This window comes from Phragmites australis, chromosome 6 (genome assembly GCF_958298935.1).
Source record: "Phragmites australis chromosome 6, lpPhrAust1.1, whole genome shotgun sequence".
Taxonomy (NCBI): domain Eukaryota; kingdom Viridiplantae; phylum Streptophyta; class Magnoliopsida; order Poales; family Poaceae; genus Phragmites; species Phragmites australis.
The window spans coordinates 6406540-6430967 of record NC_084926.1 but is presented as its reverse complement, the minus strand read 5'-3'; the positions used below and the strand labels follow the sequence as shown (position 1 = coordinate 6430967).

The window sequence follows — 24428 nt, the reverse complement described above, 5'->3', positions numbered from 1 at the left end:
ATTCATAAAGATAGTAATATTTAGCTTGAATTTTATAACTAAAACTCTGAAAAAAAGAGAGGCACGAGATACTACTACTCCTACCTCTCCTTCGTGCCCGTGGACGTCACGTACGTACAACCCTTTTCTTCTCAACCGGCCGTGTCCGGGCCACCTTTGATGGGCATGCATGATTTTCGGTGCACGGCCACACGCGCATTATCGCCGAACTGCCGATCTATCGATGAGGCGGAACAGCTCACGTGGTTGGTGAGATGGCCGCTTCCATTGCTGGTGCTTGTGTCGCCGGTTGGTGCGCGCCTGCCGGCTTCAGATCATTTCCAGGCAGCAGTGTGTTGCCGTTGCCCCATCAGAGGCGTCAGGCTGAAGCTTCCGATGGGAAGATTCACCAGCGAACTGGAGGCTAGATTCTCTTTTCTTCTCCAATGAATGAACTGCATGCGATTCTCAGTGTGGCAGGAACATGATGATATGGTCATGTGGTATGATATGATGCCGTTACATATGTCCATTAGCATGCAGGTCACTTTCTTCTTTCCCTGTGATTCTGAAGTGAGATCGACACCATACTAGGTAGTGGAAACTCGCTGGAACGAAGTTGCCATCAGAGGCCTGTGCTAGTGGCAACTGTTTTGGTGCTGGTTCAAACCACCTTTTTTTTTTGGTGCAAGAAATTAAGAGTTCGAGTACAACACCGATCCACCAAGAGCGCAAGTCACTAGCGACAATTGGATGGTAAAAAAAGAAGAGAAGGAAGGGGAAAAATGATGCCCGAATCTGGTACGGCCTCGGCAGAAATAAGCAGTTATAGCAGTAGTAGTCAAGTGGTTGGACTGGATTAAAAGCAGGTCATTTCAACTGCTGAAAGCTACCGATGGGGCGCTCGGAATCTCTATAAAAAAGGCCGCAAGGTGGCCGGGGTTATGGGTATAGAGAGCTACAGGCCACAGCCACCTCAAGGAGCGGAGGAAGGAAGCTTTCAGAAAAGATGGCGTTGCTTCTTCCTCTTCTCGCCCTCTCGCTGCTCTTCGCAGTGGCCACTCCTATCAGGGACATCACCTATGCTTGCTCGTCAGAAGTAAAGGGTACTGCTCCTAGCCTTTGTTAATCTTGCCGATTATTTCTTGTTATGTATGCCATTAGTTAGTGAACTCTGGTTTCTGCTAGTAATTCAGACGTTTGTAGCAGTACTGAACTTAGACAGCGCCTTTTTTTCCTTCTTTCATGCGAAACTTATTATAGATATAATCTCCAGATATTCACAAGTAAATGGTGTGATGAACCTGAAATTACGAAGAAAAATACCATAGTTCGAGCCCAGCTACATTTTCAAGCAGAGGCTGAACTCACTGCCTTGTCCATGGCAGGCATAACTGTATGAAAGTTGACAGCTAGCGAGGGAGGCAAAGGACAATCTAGATCGAATCTTTTCAACACTCGCTTACTTTGTTAACTCTTTTCGCGACCAGGAAAATATATATATCGGCAACGGTATAAAAGTAACGCCAGGTACACGCGTATGATCGGCAGATTACTCATACTTTTTCATGGTTCCATCACCATCAGCACGAAAGCGTCTAGTTAGGTGCATGTATTTTCTGATGACCAACTGGTGCTTAGCTTTGTGCAGATACCTAGCCTGGCTGGTGTTTGCACTGGATATTTTTCCTCTGCAAAGATGCACATATATTTTCTATTCAGCCAAATAAAACGCTTCTTATAATTCAGCTGTTTAATTGGCAATCGCAATTTTAACTAGGCCTGATGATAGCGTCAAATTTAGCTTTAATTTATATGGTGCCTTTTGCGAAACCGTTTATCACGAAAATAAATTCTATAGAACCCTATCCACAAAAACCATCATGATATGATGTATACTCCAAGAGAGATGATTTTTAGTATAATAGAATCCATTTGCTTCCATCTTTCACACGGTACCAGTCGAATTGACGGCCGTCCATTCAGTGACATAGCTAGTATGACTGCACTACAAGATATGAAGTTCAGATTCAGATGAACTGTTCTCCCCCTCCCGTGAAACGAACCAATCAATCGTTTCCCACCGCCAACCACCATATCTATCACGTCGGCGACGGATGGCCGTCGAAATGGGCAGCACTGCAGAAGGTACATATATGCTGCGTCAGAAACGTCACCGGACAAAGCACGGTTTCAATGCCAATTGCGATGAAGATGCCATTCGATCGCCTCCTTTATTTTCTCCTTTCCTTTGCCACGAGTCCACGATTCCACGTCTTCCGGAAATGTGGTTATGCGATTTGGCTACATGTGCGTGGCAATCCCTGGGTTGCAGTGGTCCAGCTTCGTTTTGCAAATAAATGTAACAAGACTATAAGAGCCACTAATGGGTTCTCCAATCATTCAGTGTAGTACAGTTTCTTTCCTTCACTTTTTAAAGAAATTTTTTATTAATTATTATCATTATATCGAAATGATATAATTACATAAGAGTTTTATCTTAACATCTAAATATTAAAGATACACACAACTACAATACATAAGATACCAATAACACTAAGACTAAATAAAGTAGATCTGAACAAGCTGAAAACAAATCTCCTCACCTATGATTATTATACTTAGATTTGGATGCAGAGTTTAGACTGTCATCTAAATCAGGAGAAGAGCTCCATAGCCATTTTCTCCATACGTGTGTACCAAAATAACCAATCCATGGTGCTTCTACCGTTGTAGCACCGATCACAAACAGAGAGCCCCGTGTACAAGTAAAAATTATATCTTTTAATAAATATATATCTTTGGAGTCCGTTTCTGTATTGTACACACACAGAAGAGATGCTTTTATCAAAATCGTATGGTTTGTACTTTAGGCACAAAAGTCACTTAGACGTGTTCAACCAAACGGATGGTCCTTGTGAGAAACTGACAACCACTCCAATTATCCATTAGCATTTTTTTTCCTTTTTTCTGGCTAGGAATATTAATAAGTGTCGTGTTAACTACCAACTAAACGCATCCGCTTCGTTTCTTTTTTGACTTGTTGTTTTTTCTCTCTAGTGTTGCATGTTGTTGGTTAGTGAAGCCACGCCTAATTTAAAAGAGATAGACAATTAACCTTCAGTGCTCATGGCCAAACTGTTCTACGGAGTGGCTAGAGCTAGCCAAGATTACGTGTTCTGCAAAGCGAACACGTAAATTCCCAATTTGTCTTGACGCTACACATCTTGAAATAAGGACAAGTTTGAATGTCGTGTTAGCCATGAGGTACGTGTTATACCGTTTCAAACTTCAAGTCAATAATAGCCTCGCTGCCAACCACCTCTAACACGTCTTGGACGAAATTTAATACGATTGTAACCACTTGATGCGTACATGCACTGCAACCCATTTAGGGGCTGATCGGTATTTCCCACAATCTTTGGGTGCTGATCAAGTTGTAAGTACACACCTACACGGTACATAACCTGTATGCTGGCTGAATCACGTCATGTGATTGCCACTCAAGTCCCAATCTGTAAAAAAAAGTACTAAATCTTTCTTGCATGATTGTTCGATCATGTGTCGTTGATCCAGAACTCCTCGGAATGATAATGAGTAGTAGGAGGAATAATCTGATGTCAGATTGCTCTGTTTGGCCATGCCAGTTCCAAATCTGATGATTGTTCTGCATGTTCCGAGACAATCCAAAATACGAGTCCAAGTTCACAGTAACACTAGTGGTATAGATTTAAAAGTTGTATGGCATTGTAGTAAGATTATACTAGACTTTATATTATTTTTTTCTAGAAGGTAGCAAATGCAATATCTATTATAAGAAACCATCAGGTCTTTACGTTTACTACTACCAAAAGCATGTAAAAGCAGACACTAGAGTTTTACGAACAAATTGTTGTACCTCAACAACTTCTTTCTCTAAAGGCAGATATATCCAAACTGCGACTGCATGAATAACGCCCAAACCGATCGCCAACACCAGCAGAGCCCGATCAACACAGATCAAAAGTCTGTCCCAGCACTTATCCAATTCGCCTGTCAATAAAATGTGCTTCACTGTCTAATCACGAGACTACAAAAAATATTCGACATCAGCTGGTTCGGTAGGCTTAGTGCGTGTTCGGTGTCTTGGCGACGATAATGCACTCAATGGCTGAAGTGAGGGATGCCTTTGTTGGCATGCCTGCAGCAGCAAAAACGTTGCCACTTTTGTCACAGTCACAGTAAGTTTGCACGAACTGACGTAGGTGGAAAAAACTACTTGCTCAACTGCAGATTTCCAGCACCTGAACAGCTCCGGGCTCCACCTCGCTCTGCACCATCCGCAGAGCCCCTGCTCGCCGGCGCCGCTGCCGACCGACCTCCCCTTCTCTGCGGTGCTCACACACGACGACGCGCGCATCGGGTCGCTCGCCGCGCGCCTCGCCAAGACGCCGTCCGCGCGACCCACCTCGCTGGACGAGAACCGCGCGGCGACCCCCGCCGCCGACTCGCTCGCGTCCGTGCCGCTCAACCCGGGCACGTCGGTGGGCGTGGGCAACTACGTCACCCGCCTGGGGCTCGGCACGCCGGCCACGTCGTACGTCATGGTCGTGGACACGGGCTCCTCGCTCACCTGGCTCCAGTGCTCCCCCTGCCTCGTTTCGTGCCACCGCCAGGCGGGCCCGTTGTTTAACCCCAAGGCGTCCAGCTCCTACGCCTCCGTGTCGTGCTCCACGACGCAGTGCAGCGACCTGTCCTCCGCCACGCTCAACCCTGCGGCCTGCTCCTCCTCAAACGTCTGCATCTACCAGGCTAGTTACGGCGACAGCTCCTTCTCCGTCGGGTACGCGCGCACTTACCTTTTCACTCGTACGAATAAGGTATTATTCCTGGCTGGTTAGTGACACTCATGTGCAATGCTCCATCGCTATGGATGGCGTGTCACGCGCGCAGGTATCTGAGCAAGGATACCGTGTCGTTCGGCTCGAACAGCATGCCCAACTTCTACTACGGCTGTGGGCAAGACAACGAGGGGCTCTTCGGGCGGTCGGCCGGGCTCATCGGCCTGGCGCGTAACAAGATGTCGCTGCTCTACCAGCTCGCGCCGAGCCTGGGTTACTCGTTCTCCTACTGCCTCCCGACGTCGTCGACCTCTGGGTACTTGTCCATCGGCTCGTACAACCCGGGGCAGTACTCGTACACGCCCATGGTGTCCAGCTCGCTCGACGACTCGCTCTATTTCATCCAGCTGACCGGGATAACGGTCGCCGGGAAGTCGCTGTCCGTGTCTTCGTCGGCTTATTCCAGCCTACCGACGATCATTGACTCTGGCACAGTGATCACTCGCCTGCCCACGAGCGTGTACTCGGCGCTGAGCAAGGCGCTGGCGAGTGCCATGAAGGGGACGCCCCGCGCGTCGGCGTTCTCGATCCTCGACACGTGCTTCCAGGGCCAGGCCTCGAGGCTGCGAGTGCCGGCGGTCAACATGGCCTTCGCCGGCGGCGCGGTGCTGAAGCTGGCGGCGCGGAACCTGTTCGTCGACGTGGACAGCGCCACGACGTGCCTGGCGTTCGCGCCCGCCAGGAGCGCGGCCATCATCGGGAACACGCAGCAGCAGACGTTCAGCGTGGTCTACGACGTCAAGAACAGCAAGATCGGGTTCGCCGCCGGCGGCTGCAGCTGAGAAGCGAGCTAGCTACACGCATGCACGGACTTGGGTAATTAAATGGGCAACGCATTCGCTATTCGCTTTCTGAACTCATCATTTCGACCTTGCAAGCTCCTTACAGTGCATGCATGTTGATGACGTGGGAAGGTAAGACATAATAGGGAGCTGATCGATTTAGAAGTGTTGCTCAAGCACCTAGCTTGGTGTACATGTTATTACCTCGTTGTTACATATAAAAAACAAATTATAGGAGTAGGCTATTTATATTGTTAAAGCCAGATATGTGAAAGTGGAAAAATGGATGACACTCCAGAGAAGATTACTATTCACATAGCCAAGAGATAGCATGCAGCTGCTCATGTAATTCTTAGGCAATTACTGGTCCAAAAGATTTATTTCGTGTAGTGTAGGTAAATTAAAGGGCGTGTGTATGTCTCAGAGATTGCTCCTTACTTCCAAGGATTTCTGTCTTCTACACAGTGAAAATATTGTAACCTGAAGATATGATGGATGCATGTGTACTTATATGTATTTGAGCAACAGAAAATAATATATATACTTATTAATTTTAGCTTTCTTAGTTGATTTTGTTCCGTACTTTTGCACGATGTATGATCGGACATCCATGGGCCGAGCAAGTGGTTAGCAAAGTGCAGCTACTGGCTTATTACGAGGAGAATAAAGAGATAAACTTTAGTTGTTCGAATGTTGCGATCTTCAATAATTGCAGCACAGAAAGCGAGACTGTATGGGTATTGCTTTTCCGTTATGATTTATGAACCGAAAAGATATTGAATGGGCTAGTCTTTTACGTCGAAGCATGTTCAGTTGCCCGTGCGACATATATGGCGTCTTTTCTTTTTCTTGAGAACAATAAAAGGACATCCTAATACTTTTCGAGAGAGAGGAAACACACACACCTCACTCACGCCACGCACTATATATGCACATTCGCTAGCTGCACACTTTAGAAACTTTTCGGCTGGTAGCAAGAATAAAACAGGCTTGCTCCTGAGTCCCTGGCCATTGGCACGTCCTTTTGACATGTCAATATTTTGATGCATCCAATTATTAGGTGCAGAAGAACGCAGTGGTACTCTTTCTCTTCTCTCTTCTTGTCTACGACGCCATATAACGTATGCCATTATTAGTACACTCGATCGGGATTCGGGATCCGATTCGTCCTGGCCTCCTGGGGCCGATCTGACGGGACCTGTAGGCTACAGTGCATGGGTATAGTATATGAGACACTTATCCTGGTGTGAGACTGTGCACGAGACGTTTCTTCGACGTGATGGACAGGTGATTTACGAGGGCCTCAACACACTCGAGGAGTAGACGTCTCTTAACCGTGCCAATGCAATGATGACCGATGAGAGACCTAGCTGCTTGGCTTAGCAGTGTAGCGGCGTGTAGTAACGAGCAACAAATGGCATGCCGGCCATGATCAGAATCCAGAAAAACCGCAGTCGCACTCGCATCGCGCATGCAGGGCCGGTAGTCCGCCGCCGCGGAGGCTCGGGCATCGCCGCGCCTGCGCGCGCGTACGTAGGGCATGAGGGTACGGCGTCCGGCGCGGACCGGCGAATGGAGTGGACGACGTGCGCTGCTGGACCGCGTGCGCACGGCACTTCGGCACAGCGCCGTGCTAGGGGGAGCCGGGGAGGTGGGCACCAGCCGCGTCGTCGGGCTCTGTGGGGTTCGTGACGCACCGCACCGCACCGTTTTCTCATCATGAATTCATGGTTTTTGTTGGTGAGGATACGCTGCGAGTCCTATCGGAAGTTCGGTACTCCGTCCACGTCCGCCGGGCCCGCCACAGGACTCGGGCGAATCTGCCTAGCTGTGCCGAAAGGAGTCGAATTGAAGCGCACCCCCAGGTGTGCTGAAAGAGGCCGGAATTCATTGACCTCACGCGTACACGCGGGAGCTGGGCGCGTTCGCATATTTCGTTGTGGGGCTGGCCGGCTGGGCGGTCCTTGCCTCCATGGAACAATCGGATCTCGGGTGTTCTTGGAGCTGGCTACGTCGTACGTACGGGAGCTTGGGGGTGTTTGAAGGAGGACATTGTCAGAGTCGTGCTGGTGTTCTTCGAGGAGGGGCGGATGCCTGACGGAGTGAATGAAACATCTATAGTTTTGATCCCAAAGAAGAACCAGCCGGATGATCTTAAGGATTTTAGACCCATCAGCCTGTGTAACGTCATATATAAGGTTGTCTCTAAATGTTTGGTTAATAGATTGAGGCTAATCCTACATGATATCATCTCTCCAAATCAAAGTGCGTTTATTCCCGGACGCCTAATTACAGATAATGCCTTGATTGCTTTTGAGTGCATACACACGCTACAGCATATCGAGAACAAAGAGAGAGGCTTTTGTGCTTATAAGTTGGATCTCTCCAAGGCTTATGAACGAGTTGATTGGCTATTTCTACAAAAGGTTCAAGAGAAGATGGGCTTTCATCGAAAATGGATACAGTGGGTGATGAGTTGTGTAACCACTGTTAGCTATGCAGTATGCTTCAATGGAGTTCGTTTGGACTCCTTTCAGCCAACGCGAGGTCTACGCCAAGGTGATCCATTATCCCCATAATTGTTTCTGTTTGTGGCCGATGCACTCTTTGTTCTTCTATGCTGGGGAATACAGAATATGGCAATCACACCTATAAAGGTCACAAGAAGGGCTCCAGGCATTTCACACTTACTCTTTGCCGATGACAGTTTGTTGTTCTTCCGGGCGAATGAGAGGGAGGCTCAAAGCATTAGTGATCTTTTGAACACTTTCTGTACTGCTACGGGCCAACTTGTCAATCACTCCAAATGCTCGTTGCTATTCCATGAAAATTGTGATGCTGAGGTACGGGATGGGATTGCTTCGGTTGTAGGTATGTCTCAGACTTCATTTGAGCCAAAGTACCTTGGTCTTCCCACACCGAATGGTCGAATGAAGTCTGATCGGTTCCAACCGCTCAGAGAGAGGCTGGGGAAGCGTATGGTTACCTTCCTGGAAAAAGAGCTCTCTATTGGTACAAAGGAAGTTCTCATCAAATCAGTGGCCCAGGCAATTCCAACATATACAATGAGCATTTTCAAACTCCATGATGGTGTATGCGATGAGTTGGAGAAAATTATCCAGAACTTTTGGTGGGGTTCGAAGAATGGTAAGAGGAAAACCCATTGGATAGCTTGGCATAGATTGATTCGGTTAAAAGGAATGGGTGGCATGGGTTTCAGGGATATGAGACTCTTCAATCAAGCTTTGCTCGCCCGGCAAGCTTGGCGCCTAATCGAATTTCCAGACAGCCTTTGTGCTAGAGTGCTCAAGTTGAAGTATTTTCCAAATGGCGATCTAATTGACACTTCTTTCCCGGCTGTCATGTCTCCTACTTGGCGGGCTATCACTTATGGTCTGGAACTGCTAAAGAAGGGCTTGATTTGGCGTATTGGTGATGGAGAGAGTGTCAATATATGGAGGCATAATTGGATTCCTAGATTAGCCAACTTGGCAATCTCTGGACGGCAAAGAATTTGTAGACTGAAACGAGTGTCTCAACTCAGGACAGAATCTGGCCTAAGGTGGAATGAGAGGCTGGTGGAAAGGGTGTTTCTACCCCATGATGCAGAGGCAATTCTTAAGTTAAAGATACCAAGGCGTGGTCATAAAGATTGCCTTGTTTGGCACTATGAAAAGTCTGGTTTTTTTACTGTACGCAGTGCTTATAAACTTGCGCTGAGTCTTTGGGAACAACATGAGGGGGGTGGGAGTATGAGCAGCCATCCAATGGGTGACAGACCTCTATGGAATTCGGTGTGAAAACTGCAAATTCCTATGAAGATTAAGAACTTCATTTGGAGGGTGGCTAACCAAGGTTTACCTACCCGAGTGAACAAATGGAAGAGGAAGCTAGAAACGATGAGTACCTGTGAGCTGTGTGGGCTGGAGCCTGAAACTGAACATCATGCGTTCGTGAATTGCAGTCAGGCAAGATGGCTTCGGTTGGCGATCAGGAAGGTCTGGGCCATACCGAATGAGGATCAATTTTGTTTTACTGGTCCGGAGTGACTCTTAGTTTTGCTTTCAAACATAAGCCCGGAGATCGGTATGCAGGTGGTACTCCTTCTATGGAGATCATGGCATGTTCGCAATGATATGATACATAATGGCCGGAGATTGCCGATCAGTGCTTCACTCCAGTTTCTGTGCAACTATTGGAGCACACTGGTCACGATCCGATAAGAGGAAGGAGAGGCGAATGGTAAGGGTAAGAAAGCGATTCTATCGAGTGCTGAAAAGCGGCGAAGGTCCAATCTGGCCAGAGCCAAGCTGAAGGAGAGTGTCTGTTGGACCCCTCCATCGATTGGCTGGGCGAAGGTCAATGTTGATGGCGCGTTTTCAGCAGATGATGGAAGGGCAGGGGTGGGTATTGTCATTCAGGACTGCAAAGGATCTGTTTTTTTATGTGCCTGCGTGTGGTCTTCGATGGCTTATCAGCGGAAGAGGTGGAAGTAATGGCGTGTAGCGAAGGTTTAAGCTTAGCTGCCGAATGGGTGCAGGGTAAGATAATTGTGGAGTTGGATTGTTCTTCTATCATCACTGCTCTTAATAGCAGGGATCCTAATAAGTCGGTGTTTAGATTCCTAGTTGAGGATGTTAGGCATACTAGCTACTCAGTGCCGGAAGTGAAATTCCAGGCTGTGAAGAGAGAGAGGAATATGGTCGCTCATGAACTTGCGCAATTGGCGAAACGGACTACCCACTCTGCGGTGTGGCATCTACAGGTTCCCCTTTGCGTCAAGGCACTGGTTGCTTAGGATTGTAACCCCTTATCTGAGTAATCAATAAAGCTATCTCTTTGCTTGAAAAAAAATATATATGTAATTCATTCGCATGTTTGACTTCTACAGTATGTAAATTGCAAGCGTTATTTTCTTATACTAAAGTTGGGGTAAAGCTCATCAACCGTGAAACCACGTCTGCAGAAAAGCAAGAACCATCGGATGACATCGCCTGGCCGCGAGGTTGCTCTTGATCAGCTGATCAAGATGGGCTCCCGTGGGCAACAGGCAACTGATATAGTGATACGTGTATTACATATAAAATAGAAGAGTTATTAAATGATATACACTCGGTATAATATTTGGTCCTCATGTACACATATTAGTATGGGTAAATAAAACAAAAATTGAAATTACATGCGACTTAATAGACAACTTTATATCAGCTGAAATTTTGGATCCTAAATCAGACCCACTTGGCTATATATTAGTTGCAGAACATATGATTCATGGGTCTTGTGACAACAAAAACATATCTTGTCCATATATGAAAAAAGAAAGGTGTTATAAACATTATTCGAAACAATTTCAAGATGAAACAATATTTGATGATAATGGCTTCACTATATACAGAAGGCGTGATACTAGTGTGTGTGTGTGTATATATATATATATATATATATATGAGCATAACCTTGATAATACATGTGTAGTGCCACACAACTTATACTTAATTAAAATTATCAAGCTCATATAAACATTGAGTATTGCAACAAAAGTAAAATATTAAAATACTTATGCAAATATGTGAACAAAGATCTTGACATTGCAAAAATCATGTTTGGACGTATAGATAAAAAGGAGGCTATTAATACAAACCAAAATAGTAATAATAAGATCGATGAAATAAAAAAAATGCAGGTACATATGTGAACAAGATGCTCTCTGGGGAATTTTTGGTTATGATATACATTATCATCAACCCACTGTCGAAAGATTACCAGTTCATCTCACTTATATAAATACTATAGCATTTAGCGATAATGTTGCACTACACAACTTATTGAAAAATCCAAACATTAAAACAACAATGCTAACATAATGGTTTGAGATAAATAAAAAATACAATAAAACACACAATCTAACATACTGTGAATTCCAAACTAAATGGATATGGAACAATAAAGATCGTATATGGACAAAACGGAGATATGGCACAAAAATAAGAAGACTATATTATGTTAACCCTACAGAAAGAGAGCGTAGGTGGATCTATGATTTGTGTAGGAGGAAGAAGAGATTTAGGGTTGGAGAAGGAGTGGACGAGCGAGTCGCCCCTTTGGTTGCCAGAGGGCTTCAACGGGAATAAAATTTGTATCACAGGGATATTAAATTTGAGATAAATACAAAATCCTAGAAATACTCTCACTGATCGATCAAGAGTTCGAGCCGGCAGTGCAGTGTTGACTCAATATATATAATAACTTAGATTAGTTAAAACTATTGTTGTTGCAAAAAAAAGAGTACTACATTTTCAAGGATAGGTATTAGGGCTTTCAAAGCACCGCATGTATAAAAGCTAGTTTTTTTATTTAAAAAACACAGAATAAATGCACCTAAATATTGAGGAAATTTCACATGAATGACTGCGTCTGATTAAGCTGGATAAGGCAAGGACAACATGATATCATACACCCTCAAACTTATATAGATAGCAATATCCTGCATCAGCTTTAGATTGTGCGTGCCAACCAACTTTAACAACCAAAATGCTAAAAAGGAGCTTAATTTGTCCCCCCCCCCCCCCCCCCTTTTTATCTTTTTGCAGCCTCTTGCATAACCAGTAATTTAGTAGGAGTACTAGGAAGTACTCCATGTCTCCACCACTTTAATGATATCTCATCCTAGAATGTAAGCAAACGTTTTTTTTTTACCAAACGTTTTCCTAGCATTATATTTGTAGTATCTTGCTTTTTTTTTTTCAAAGAGAAGTTTCATACTCACACAGCTGTACAGGAGTTATACGAGTGCCTCCGATGGGAGCGCCGGGCTTGAACCCGGATCGCTACCCCGAGAGTATCTTGCTAACATATAATTGGAGAAGGCAATCTTCAATTCGTCAGTGTCAACATCCAAAATGACAAGATAACCGCGGAAGTGAAAATGAACTATCATGTGTTCATGACAACAACTGTACTGTCACCAATCAGAACTATCATCCAAACGAGACAGAGTTGATGTGGAATACAGTTTGCAATCACCTACCACGAAGCACCAAGAGCTAATGTGGAATACAGTCGTTAACTACTCGATCGTCGCCTTCTAAACATTAACTTCATCTATGCTATTGAGGTGCATTAGAGAGAATTCTTCTTGTGCTAATTTGCTACGGCCTGCGCAGTAGATGGCAACACGATGGACCGGCCGTGAAGAAACGACACTGCCCTTCTCCACAGGAGGCGCACTCCGCTCTCACGGAGAGACGCGGCGTTGCGGCCTGTCGACGACGCAGCCGCGCGGCGCCTCTCTGCCACTCGGCGCTTCTCTTCCTTTTCCTTATCTGCGTAGCGAGCAGCGATGGCGTCGCAGTACTCTTGCCAGTGATCGTCTCCCTTCTCCGGGTAGTAGGAGACTACCGGCGTCGAGGCGTGCATCCGGGTCCAGGCCCTGGCCTTCTTCTCGTACAGCTTGAGGTTGCTCTTGTACAGATGGGCGATGTGGCTGTTGATCGGGTAGTCGAGCAGGGGATCGTAGAGGACGGAGACGATGGAGAGGAGGAGCTTGTCGATCGTCAGGACCGGGCTCCAGTCCTCCTTGAAGATGTCCAGGACCATGTGCCCCTCCGAGTCGATGTTCGGGTGGTACACCTGCGGATGGCACAAGGGATAATTAATTGATCGATTGAAATTAAACGAAGCGGAAAAAAGATAGATCAATCCGTGTTCGATCGTGTAGATTGTATTATTGAGGTGAACATGAGAGTTCTGATCATGGCTAACAAGCTAGGCACAACGATCGATTTCATGCAAGCACGCACGCATCGATCGGCCAACAAAAATCAAGAACTCCTACCTTGGTTTTGAAGGTGATCTTTGGGGGCCTGAAGGGATGATCGCCCATGAACTAGACGTCGACGGGGAACGTCCCTCCGGCGTAGGGGCTGCCTTCGGGGCCGTCGATGACCACCTCCCAGTGGAGGAGGTCCGTCACTGCCGACGCACCGGGCCGGCAGAAGTCCGGCGGGTCCACCCACAGCCTGTGCAGCTCCTCCCGGATCCGCCTCCTGCTTGGATCTGCCTTGGCCGGCGACCACGGTGAGGCGCTCATCCGAGCTCAGGCTCCCCTCCCTCCGGGTGTGCTCTGTTTTGCCGTGGCGCTGTCGATTGTGTGCCGAGGGAAGGGAACCCTACGACTCGCTCAGGCGAAAGGCTGCGTGGTGTAACTAACCGGCGCTCCAAGGACGGACTCGAGAATGAGGTGGACCGCGTGGAGGCTGCGGGGCATCGATGTATAGCTCTTGTCTCTAGCTGACATGTGGGGTCACATTTTTTGAGTTACGGTGGTAGTTCAGTGGTATCAGATTTAGGATCTGTTTTGTTTTTTTATTATGATTCTAATAATTCAGATTTTGATTCTCACAATCTAGAATTTGAATTGTTAGAATCTGAACTAGAATTTGAATTGTATAATTAAAATAAGCAACATCAGATTATTAGAATCCATCTCTCTCCTCTCTCATCCACTACAGACTTGCTCTTTCCGAGGCGGCCAAGCTAGGCTCAGGCGGCGAATGAAAATGGTGACGGCGACTTTTAGTGATTTAAACGGCCATCTTGAAGGTGCATGATGTGTTCTGAACCCAAGGGATGCGTTTCCCAACGGCTATGGAGGTGGAGGAGTAGCAGAGAGGGCTAGCGATGGGGAGGTGGTGCGGCGGCGGTAGGAGCGTCGGTGGCGGCTAGCTCCATCATAGGAGGAGAAGGGGGAGGTAAGGAGATAGGGAGACAGAGTCACGGCGAACCACCTGGTGCGGGGATTTAGTCGGAGAAGACCGATGGTGGCGGATCATAAATTGAGGGTGGTGTTGATCTCATCGGAATTGAGGGGGAAGAAGGGTTCCTCGGCTTCAATTGGCAGGTGAGGAAGATGACGAGAGGGAGAGGATGAGGATGGAGGTGATCGTCGGCTTATATGGAGGTCAGGAGGGCGAGATTGACGACGTTTCAGTCGACTCTAGATGAGCGGAGGCGCCGATGTCGAAGCTTGAGGTGGCATCGAGCATTGAATGTGTCGTTATCATGAGGGGATAAGGTGGCTAGGTTGAGGAGGTGCAAGGCTCTATGATGGAGCGGACACAGTGTTGAGTTGGGTTGGGGCAGTGTGAAGCGTCACGGGCGACGACATCGCGACGCACAGGAGCGAGGCTCTCGACTCGGTCTTGCAGGATGGGGAGTGGGTGCCCAGCCTCCCCGCGCGAGACATCATCCCTAGGGACGTCGTCCAGCTCCAGGTCAAGGACAAGGTGCAAGCGGGCATGCGTGTGCTCCAGATCGTCACATCCACGCTCCGAGTTGAGCAGAGCTTGCTCACCGGCAAGACCACCTCCGTCAATAAGACCGCACACGCGGTGCCCATAAAGGATACAGAAGCCCGAACTGTTATTTTATAATAGCATAGTGGGTAAATATATACCATAATTCACAATTCATAATCCAGAAACAACATTTTTTTAGATTATAAATTATGGCATAATCTATTTTCAAATTGTGGAATCTAGATTGTAGAATCGACCTGTTTATTTTTTATTCTGATTTTAAAATCAGAATCTTGAAATCACAATAAAAAACAAATAGACCTTTAGGGCCCTTTTGATTTTGCTATGGATTGTTATAATCTGAATTGTATAGAGAAGTTTATCTGATTTTGTAGTATAATTTAGCTTGTGAATTGTAAAAATTAGCTTTTATATAGGAATAGTTTGTTTTTACTTTTGCTTTTGGGTTAGAATCATAATCAAAATAAAAAAACAAATATGTCCTTAAGACGAAGTGTTCAGAGCTTATGGGCTTTGGGGCCTAGCAATGGCGCAAATGCTACTATCTCAACTGAAAGAAAAAAAAAATAGCAGCCGTGATGATGCGACGCAGGCCGAGCATGAAAGCCGAGGCGTAGGCTGCTGGGCATACGGGCTAAGGCAGAGATCTCTGCATTGGAGTTGGAGGGTAATATGTGTGTCCTTTTCTTTCCTGCAATGGACAAGCATTCAGATTCAGCTATACTGCAGTGATATAGCGCAGTCGCGTATGCTGATCATGTGCTGTAGAACTGGGGTTTGGGCAGTCAAAAATACCACAAAATGCACGTCCTCCACACCAGGTAGAAACCTGCATGATCGACCTTTACCCGAGCAACGCAAAGGCAACGTAGTGTACAGCAGAGCTGCTGCCAGATGTGGATAACTCAGCCGCATCATCATCCAACCTATAACTGTACTAGGCTACAATCACCACGAAGCATGAGGATCTATAACATGGGATACGTACAATCATGAAGGCCTTCTCAACTTCGGTTACGTCGTATGGCTAATTGTTCTGGTGCTAATTGTTGGAGAACAGCAGCTCGGAACTCTCGATCGCTCAGCTCACAGCTTTCAGCTCTCTCTCTCTCTCTCTCTCTCTCTCTCTCTCTGAATATTCGGAACTCTGAAGATTGCTCTGGTTTTCGCTACTGACTGACTACCTCTAACTGACAAAGCAAACCTGACGAAAAGAGCGGAAAACAAAGTTACATACTCTAACTGAACATCTAACTAACTAACTGACGAAGCGAAAGACTTGGCGAAGTGGCTCGATGTGCGGGGGTTAGATCGTCACTAATTTGCTACGGCCTTCGCGGTAAATGGTAAGGAAGAGAAGAAGCGCCGCTGAAAGGCGGTAAATGGTAAGGCGACGGACCATCCCTGAAGAAACGCCACCACCTTTTTCCACAGGAGACTGATCACTCCAGTCTCACGTGGCGACGTGATCGTCTTTCCATGGCCAGGCGGCGCGGTGGCGCAGCGCTTCTCCTCTGCCGCGCTTCGTCGGCGCTGCTTCTCTTCTGCCTTTCGGCGGCGGCGCAGCCTCTCTTCCGCCTTCTCGGCAGAACACATAGCAGCGACCGCGTCGCAGCAGTCCAGCCACTGCTCGTCTTCCTTGACCGGGTAGTAGGAGACAATCGGCGTCGAGGAGTACTCCCAGGTCCAAGCCGTGGCCTCCTCCTCGTACAGCTCGGGGTCGTTCATGTACAGATCGGCGGCGTCGCCGTTGACCGAGTAGTCGAGCAGGGGGTCGTAGAGGACGGAGACGATGGAGAGGAGGAGCGTTCCTATCCTCTGGGCCGGGCTCCAGTGCTCCCGCTGCAAGATGTCCAGGACCATCTCCCCCTCCGAGTCGATGTTCGGGTGGTACACCTGCGGATGGTTATTCCATTTAAACGATCGATCAATCGATTGAAACGATGCGAGAAAAAAGAGAGGTGCATCCATTGAAATGTCGGATCAATGTTGCACGCGTGCGTGGGTTGATTCGATCATCGATGCAATGGTACTCCTACGTACCTTGGTTTTGAACGTGATCTTTGGAGGCTACCTGCAGGGATAATCGCCGACGAACTGGATGTCGACGGGGAACGTCCCTCCGGCGTAGGGGCTGCCGTTGGGGCCATCGATGACCACCTCCCAGTAGAGGATGTCCGTCACCGGCGACGCACCGGGCCGGCAGAACGCCGGCGGGTCGACCCACAGCTCGCGGAGCTCCCTCCGGATCCGTTTTCTGTTCGGCTCCTCCGGCCCGTCGAACCACAGCTCGGCGCCCATCACCTCTCCTCCCTCCCTCCCAGGTGTGCTCTGATCTGCCGTCGCGCTGTGTGGATGGTGCGCGCCTGTGGGGAAACCAAACCCTATTCGCTCAGGCGAAGGCTGCATTGATACAACTAAAGCGCTCGAGAGATCGTTTCGAGGTCCACAGCGTGGAGCCTGCGGAGATCAATATATATATATATATATATTATATAAGCGATTGATTGTCCATATCTGACATGTGGAGACAGCCTTTTTCGCAATCGGATTCGGTTTTGTTTTTGGAAATCCGAATTCGGTTCGGTACTAGTCATAGATCACGTAACCTGATCTGTGAGCTTTACCGGGCTCACTAGCCACTAGCACGTTGATATTGGTGCAGATACTGCTGTCTCAAGTTCTCAACCGAAATTCGTCGCGCCTCCCCAGATAAATACTTGCATCTTGCATGATCTTCACTCGGGCAACTCAAAGGCAACGAGGGGCTGAGAACAGATTGAAGCTGCTGCTGGAGGTTCACACGCGACTCACCGACTTCTACAGAGTTGACAGTCGAGCCAACAAGCCTCACAATTCACTGCAATCTAACATATGATCTGCGCCTTATCACCATGAAGGCTACATAGGCATCTGTACATTTCTTTATATACACATCGAGCAGGGTACAAGATTTAATAATTTAATTAACAGGTCAACTTAACATTCTGATTTAAGGATACCACCTAAATTTATGCTGCCAAGATTCAGAGCAGCTGAGGTACATCAGGCCCAACACCCGTTTGGTTCCACGTCAAAACAGGGAGTCAAGATAAGAGTAGTTGTACAGGCGGCCAAACTGAAGCAGGCTGCCATATGTTCTATCCCACACCCCGACAAAGAGCGTGTCGGTGTCTGGACTAAAAGACGTGCCAGATATCTCGCCAAAGAAGTCCAGCTCTTGCCTTCTGTTGTAGTCACTCTTCACGTCGTAGATGTGCACAAAGTCAGCTGGTTCTGCCATTGACATGAACTGGCCATCTGAGGTGAAGCGGATCGACCGTATGGCTCCAAGATTACCCCTCAAAACATGGACAGATTTAGAAAGATTCCGCATATCCCAAATTCGGCATGTCTTGTCTTGGTTGCCAGTAGCAAATGTTTGCCCGTCAGGGCTCCAAGCTGATGCGAATGAGTAATCCCGATGACCTTTCATGGAATGAAGAGTCTGCACCCAGGAATAAGATGGTGAGCTCACACATATCATGTCAGCACTTCAACGCGACAATCTATTGATTAGGGCTTTGTTAACATCTACATAACGTTTTATGCCTGGACTTGCATGTGATGGTATACCTTTCCTGAATTGGCATCGATAAGTAGACCATCAGGGTCGTCCCCCACGATAACCACCACCTTTCTGTCAGGACTCAATGAAGTATGCTGCATCAACAAAATAAAAGTACAAAGTAAGACCAGATACAGTTTTTCTTTAAGAATCCCACTATATTTGACAAACAATATATCATGTCCATATTGATTCTGGATCCATTTCTGCTCATCACCAAGTTAGAAAGTCAGAGACAAGAAAGAGGAAAGAAAAGGGCTTCATGGTTGGCATGTGCGTGTCTTAAAGGGTGCCAACAGTGCAATGCCATTCTTTCCTTTATCATTCACTAAATTCAGAAGATGGACGTGCACAACATCTTCTGTGGCGACAGAAATGGAAGGAACTCCGAATTTGCTCTTTACATATATCATAGGTTCATAACCTAATTTTTCTAGGTTTGTCAACAGCAAGGTGCCAAAAATTATACTCAAACTGTCGAACAAGCTGATTACAGAAAAGCACATCAAGGTGTACGGTAAGAAACAGGAAATAAAATCTGTAAAGAAGAATGTCGAAAACCATACGTAGAGGAAAAAAGCAGTAATGACGGCACCACTGCACGAATGAGATGTCCCAAACAGCGCACAGGGGAACATAAGAATCAGGAAAGAAACCAAAGAAACTTACATTCACTGGCCATTCAAACTGAAAATGCTTGCAGAGTTGGAATCTTTCCATGTCATAGTCCCTTACACCAGAGTCGTTATTCGATGCTATGAAGTGAACGGCGCCACTAGGGGTAAAACCAGAACAAAAATTAGTATATATGTTCCATTAGGGTGCATGTTTAAAAACACAAACAGGAATTTACCTGGAAGTATTGAATATCTCAACCGCATTGGTAATAGCATTATCATCATATGTTGTTCGACAGCAAAAACTTATTCCTTCCCGATCAAGGTGCTGCATTTGACATCAGCAGAAGAAAAATAGTGAGAACCCACAAACAGACTAACCGCATGTACACATGCACAACAACATCCATATGTTTGCTATTGTGCAGTTACATCTGCATGGCATTGGCTAGTTCATTTAAATAGAGCAAAATCAGCTATTATATTGGTCCCTACTGTGCATTCACCATAATATCCCAATTTTCACATGAGTAAATTCCAGTAGTAAAGAATAGATAGTGCACTACGACCTAGGTGAGCATCGACTAAAACAACAAACCCATGCAGACTAGCAGAAATTATGTGACCATGTCAATGCTAGTATTGTGCCAATAGCTTGCGCATCTGTGGCTTGGAGTCAACAAACTTGAACATTTCGCATAACTTACTTTGCAGATTAGCTCTCCTTGAAAACCACCAGCTACCAGCAAATTGTCCTTGACCGCCAAGGTACTAACTTGAGTCTGAGAAAAACCCTCTAATAAACTACCTGGGTGCTTCTGTACAAAGATAAACATCAACAATGTAAGTAAAATACCTAGAGGAAGGGAAAATTGAGACTACAAAGAAAATAAAATGACGTATCAGACCTCCCTTGGTGCCACATGTCCTTGGACATTCATAAGTTCAGTATCCACACCACTCAATGCTGACCAGTGAAGAACCGAGTAATGCGACATCAAGTAGACGTCATGCTTGGATGTAGCCCATACCAAATTTCTCAGCTGCAGGCACAATTCAGGCATTGTTTCATACTCATGACATTTACAAATGAAAACCGTATAAAAGAGAGGAGGAACATTGGTCAAGAGGTCGAGACCGACTGCAAGTTATTAGCTCAAACATAGTATACATCCAAAAAATAAATACAGCTAAAGGCATTCTTCAATGCACATCAACCTTTTCTGACAATCAGTAGTGAGAACTTGCAATCATACACAATGAAATTGGCTGAAATTGCTCAACTAATCGAGATTTATGTTACCCTTGTACATTCTCATCTAATGATTATGTTTATGTTAGCATTCAACGAAATTCCACAGCAAAAAATATTATGACAAACAGATAAAGTAACTTGATAAGTCTAAAGTTGATCAATGAAATTTTAAAACAATCTTATGAGGAAAAAAGATCCAGGAAATTGACACTACCTATTTAGTATTAACACAACATCTAAATAACTGCATCTGATGATTACCCTGTAGCCTATTATATGGAAGGAAAAGGAAGGAAAGGGGAGTTGAACTCACCTGGAAATGTAGGATCGTTGATTTTACTGATCTAGTATTTTGTCTGAATTCATAATACATTCCACCTTTCTCTGTTGGTTTGCAATCCTGTTAAAAGACAAGTGTCAACTACATGCAGACTGAAAACTTCACGAAGTCAAACTTCCCAAAAGACTAAGAGGCACACCTTTATTGCTTCTTCTCCAGAATTAGGTACATTCTCATAATTTTTGTACTGTTCTAATCTGGTCTGTCTGTATTTTTCACGTGTTATAGCTAGCCTCTCCCAGGGTATTCCTTGAATGTCTTTTCCTTTCCTCGCATCTGCTGACGAAGTATCTGGGATCTTATCATGCTAAAGAGGGGGAAAAAAAGAAAAAAGAGAACCATTTAGAGCACTGAAGTGATTAGATAAGTAAATGTACGTTCAAGTTACAGCACAGATGGTAGCCTATGCAGAGGGTGACTTAGTTTAGGTGCAACATAGTGTAAAACAAACCATAGATGACTGATTTCATTGCAATTGGTTAGATGGTGACTGATCAAACAGGACCTACCCTATGGACTTTCCTCTTCCTCAAGACCAATAACAGATGCTCATTTCCTGTCGAAGCTCCTCTCATGGACTCGATTACAAGCAGTATTCACCAGTGTACAGACATAAGCAATCATCATAGCTGTTAAGTTTAGTACTTCTTGCAGCACAGAAACACGATCATGTCGTGACTCCGTAGGCTATGAATGGGTATCGCCTCTTCTTTATGCAGCACTTCTAAACCAAACTTATAGGTTATAACTGCAAGAGTGTGGTACTGATTGTTATTGATATGTTTGCTTCATCACGAATATTAATGGAGTTTGCCATAGAATCATATCGTTAACATGGAGACTGATCCTTTCAATGGGTATAAATGTTGCGCCGATTATTCTTTATTGGTTAGCGCGTTGGAAGCGATTGGTTTACTGAAATAGATATCCCGATGTGGCTGCAACAGTGCTTCTTCAATTTCGATAAATGGGCAGTCTTTCCTCAAGAAAGTGCACAATTTGGGATAAGACATTGGAGGGGGAGGCTAGAAGCTTGCTGGAGAACTTAGGTCTGTGGATCAAAGATAGATAGGCATTGCATCCAGGTCAAACAGTTACGATTTACTTTGCACTGAGTTGCACCAAAATACTCCTTTACATGGGATACCAAACTGTTGCTTTTTTTTTGGCCGGGGGGGGGGGGGGGGATCTGTATTTATACAAAATCATGTCGGAAAAGCTAGAAGAGTCATCTTATAACTTCAAAACTGAACAATGGAATAACATTTTTTGTATGGACATTTACTCTGAGTCAAACAGCTAGGATTTATTTTGCACTGAGTTGCAGCAAAATACTACTTTACATGGGATACCGAACTGTCGCTACAATAGAAACAAAATCGTACCTACACAAAATCATGTTGGTAAATCTAGAAGGGTGACCTTATAAATTCAAAAACTGAAATAACCATTATGACATTGCCTTATCTTGGAATGATTATTCTAATATGTTATTATGCTTCCAGGAAACAAAACAAAATGACAGTGATTTAGAAGTGGCAGACACAGTAGACGAAACAATGGGAACATCAGCATAGCAAGGTCAGTAGAAATTATGGGAACAAAGGGGCAACTTTGGAAAGATATAAGAGGAGATAGTAGCAAAAGTGTCGAATTACCATCTGTAACAGATAAAGGACATTGTGCTACTGTATAAGATAACAAACCTCTATCAAAAAAGAGAACTGTAGAGGACTCTCAAGTATAAACAGTCAAAAAAGACGGAGGGCGGACGTTGGTGTTCTATGGATTTGGTTAACCATCTAAACAAGGGGATGCACAAAGTGCCCCAACCAAGCCACTGACAGATGGTTCTCGCTAATTTGCTGTCTAGTCATTGTGCATATAGTGCTGTCGTCACAAGTAGCATGTCGACTACAAAAGTGAAACGCTACAGCAGCATTCAAGGCAATACACACTTCTAGTTATCAGTGGAATTACATTATACTCATCCAGTAAGAACTGCGTATCAGAAAAGTTTTGAATAGACTTGATTGCACATGCAATACGCGACAACAAAAAATAACAAATATACTTGCACATGCAACACACGACAACAAAAAGTAATGGAACATACCAACTGGCCATAATCATCATCCTCCGAATCGGAATCCCTAATCCCTCGCTCCTGATGCTCGTCGATCATGTCATCGGCGGGATCATCCATGTCGTAATCGTACTCCATCTCTTCGACGTGGTCTTCGCGATAATTGGACATTGATCCTCTCCTAAGAGAGAAGCGTCCCTTGCCTGCAAATAGAAATACCATACCACCATGAGCTACCTTCACTGAAATCAATTGCATATCAAGTAAGCAAGCACTTTTACAACCTTACACCTATCCCCTCCACAGATAGAACTTTACAATCACACAACAATCAGTCTCTCAGAAGTTTCTGTTAGGAACTAAGCAGAAGCTTCTAGCACCACAGAATGGAACGAAGTCAACACGGGATATAGTTCACAGGCATATCATAAGGGAAAAATTCTAAAATAAGTCAAAGTCACATCATTAGCAGAAGACAAATCATCGCCGAACCCAAAAAAAAAAAAAAAAACCTAGCGCAAATCCTATGTCAAACGGGCTATTCCTCAAATTGGGCTCACACATCGCCAATCCCTCCGCACGCCCCCGCTCCAAACCCTAGAACCCGCCGCACCAAACCGCGCACCACCCAGATCTGCCCCCTATTCGGACAGATCAACATTTCCCACCACCAACCCCCCTCCCCCCCAGATCACCAAAAATCGCCGAAGAAACACGGAAACGGAGAACTGCACGCACCTGGCTCGATCAGGAGCGCGGCGAACCGGCCGCCGGGCGAGCGGAGCGGGAACCCTGCACCTCAGACGCCGCCCGAACCCAGCCGAGACGGATTCCTCTGGATATAAAAGAGACGGGGAGCCGCCTCCTTTTCCTCCCTACCTCCTCTGCAACGAATTCTTTTAATGATTTCTCCTTCCGCTTCTGGGTTCTCTCTCACGCTGCTTTAATTCTTTTCTATTTTTGTCTCGTTTCCGGGAATTATTTTACCGAGATTTATCTAATTGCAAATATTCTTTCTTCGTCGCCGCTGTGGCTGTGCTCGTCGCAATGGGGTTAGACGGGGACAGGTCTTAGCGTCCGCGATATCGCTGGGGGAGGTAGAGGATGGTATAGCGCTGGGGTGGCGGGAAGTGACGAGTTTACCCCTGAGCGGGTCGGTGACGTGGCGGAGTGGGAAACGGCATTTTGGTCACGTCGGTTTTGACAGGGGCGCCGTAACGCAACCTGCGGCAGGTGAGATGAGATCGATCATTGGAGACATCTTCAGCCGGGTAAAACGTACCGTAGTTCCGAGTGTACGTAGATGTTTGTGGAATATAGAAAGAGTGGTATGAACTAGGACCCGTTGCTTATCTTTACGAAATGGTTTTAGCCTCACTCTTTACAAAGTTACGTGATTACGGAGTTATAGTGGCTAAATTGTGATGCAGATTGGCTCTCTCGTCTCTGTAGACCTTTCAATTATCATATACCCCGTTAGTCACTCTGTTTGTAGTAGCTTTCAATGGCGCTCGTCCTATTCTTATCACCGATTTGCGTCATGGTCATAGTCCTTGTCTACTCCT

The 24428-nt window shown here is 45.8% G+C and overlaps 2 protein-coding genes and 2 pseudogenes across 5 annotated transcripts; 1 reads left to right on the top strand and 3 right to left on the bottom strand.

Annotated features, from left to right (window-relative positions):
* The first annotated feature begins 910 nt into the window (after window positions 1-910).
* On the top strand, window positions 911-6197 carry LOC133921354 (aspartyl protease family protein At5g10770-like). The gene is made up of 3 exons (XM_062366190.1): window positions 911-1085; window positions 4252-4801; window positions 4912-6197. Exons 1-3 carry the CDS (start codon window positions 989-991, stop codon window positions 5639-5641), a joined length of 1377 nt encoding a protein of 458 aa, XP_062222174.1. The 5' UTR covers window positions 911-988; the 3' UTR covers window positions 5642-6197.
* Window positions 6198-12559: 6362 nt separating this feature from the next.
* LOC133920396 (ubiquitin-conjugating enzyme E2 11-like) lies at window positions 12560-13872 on the bottom strand (annotated as a pseudogene).
* Window positions 13873-16275: 2403 nt separating this feature from the next.
* Window positions 16276-17259, bottom strand: LOC133920818 (probable ubiquitin-conjugating enzyme E2 12; annotated as a pseudogene).
* A 574-nt stretch (window positions 17260-17833) lies between these two features.
* On the bottom strand, window positions 17834-23959 carry LOC133921353 (uncharacterized WD repeat-containing protein C2A9.03-like). 4 transcript variants are annotated; one of them, XM_062366188.1, is made up of 11 exons: window positions 23602-23959; window positions 23157-23236; window positions 22894-23000; window positions 20917-21084; window positions 20751-20837; window positions 20091-20225; window positions 19890-20000; window positions 19419-19510; window positions 19235-19340; window positions 18574-18660; window positions 17834-18445 (listed from the first exon to the last, which is right to left on the bottom strand). In XM_062366188.1, the coding sequence occupies exons 3-11, from the start codon at window positions 22981-22983 to the stop codon at window positions 18032-18034; spliced, it is 1290 nt and encodes a 429-aa protein (XP_062222172.1). In that variant the 5' UTR covers window positions 22984-23000; window positions 23157-23236; window positions 23602-23959; the 3' UTR covers window positions 17834-18031. The 4 variants fall into 4 exon arrangements, with proteins under 4 accessions (XP_062222172.1, XP_062222173.1, XP_062222171.1 ...); XM_062366189.1 differs by having other exon boundaries at window positions 23157-23233; XM_062366187.1 differs by having other exon boundaries at window positions 23157-23175.
* Between the last annotated feature and the right edge of the window lie 469 nt (window positions 23960-24428).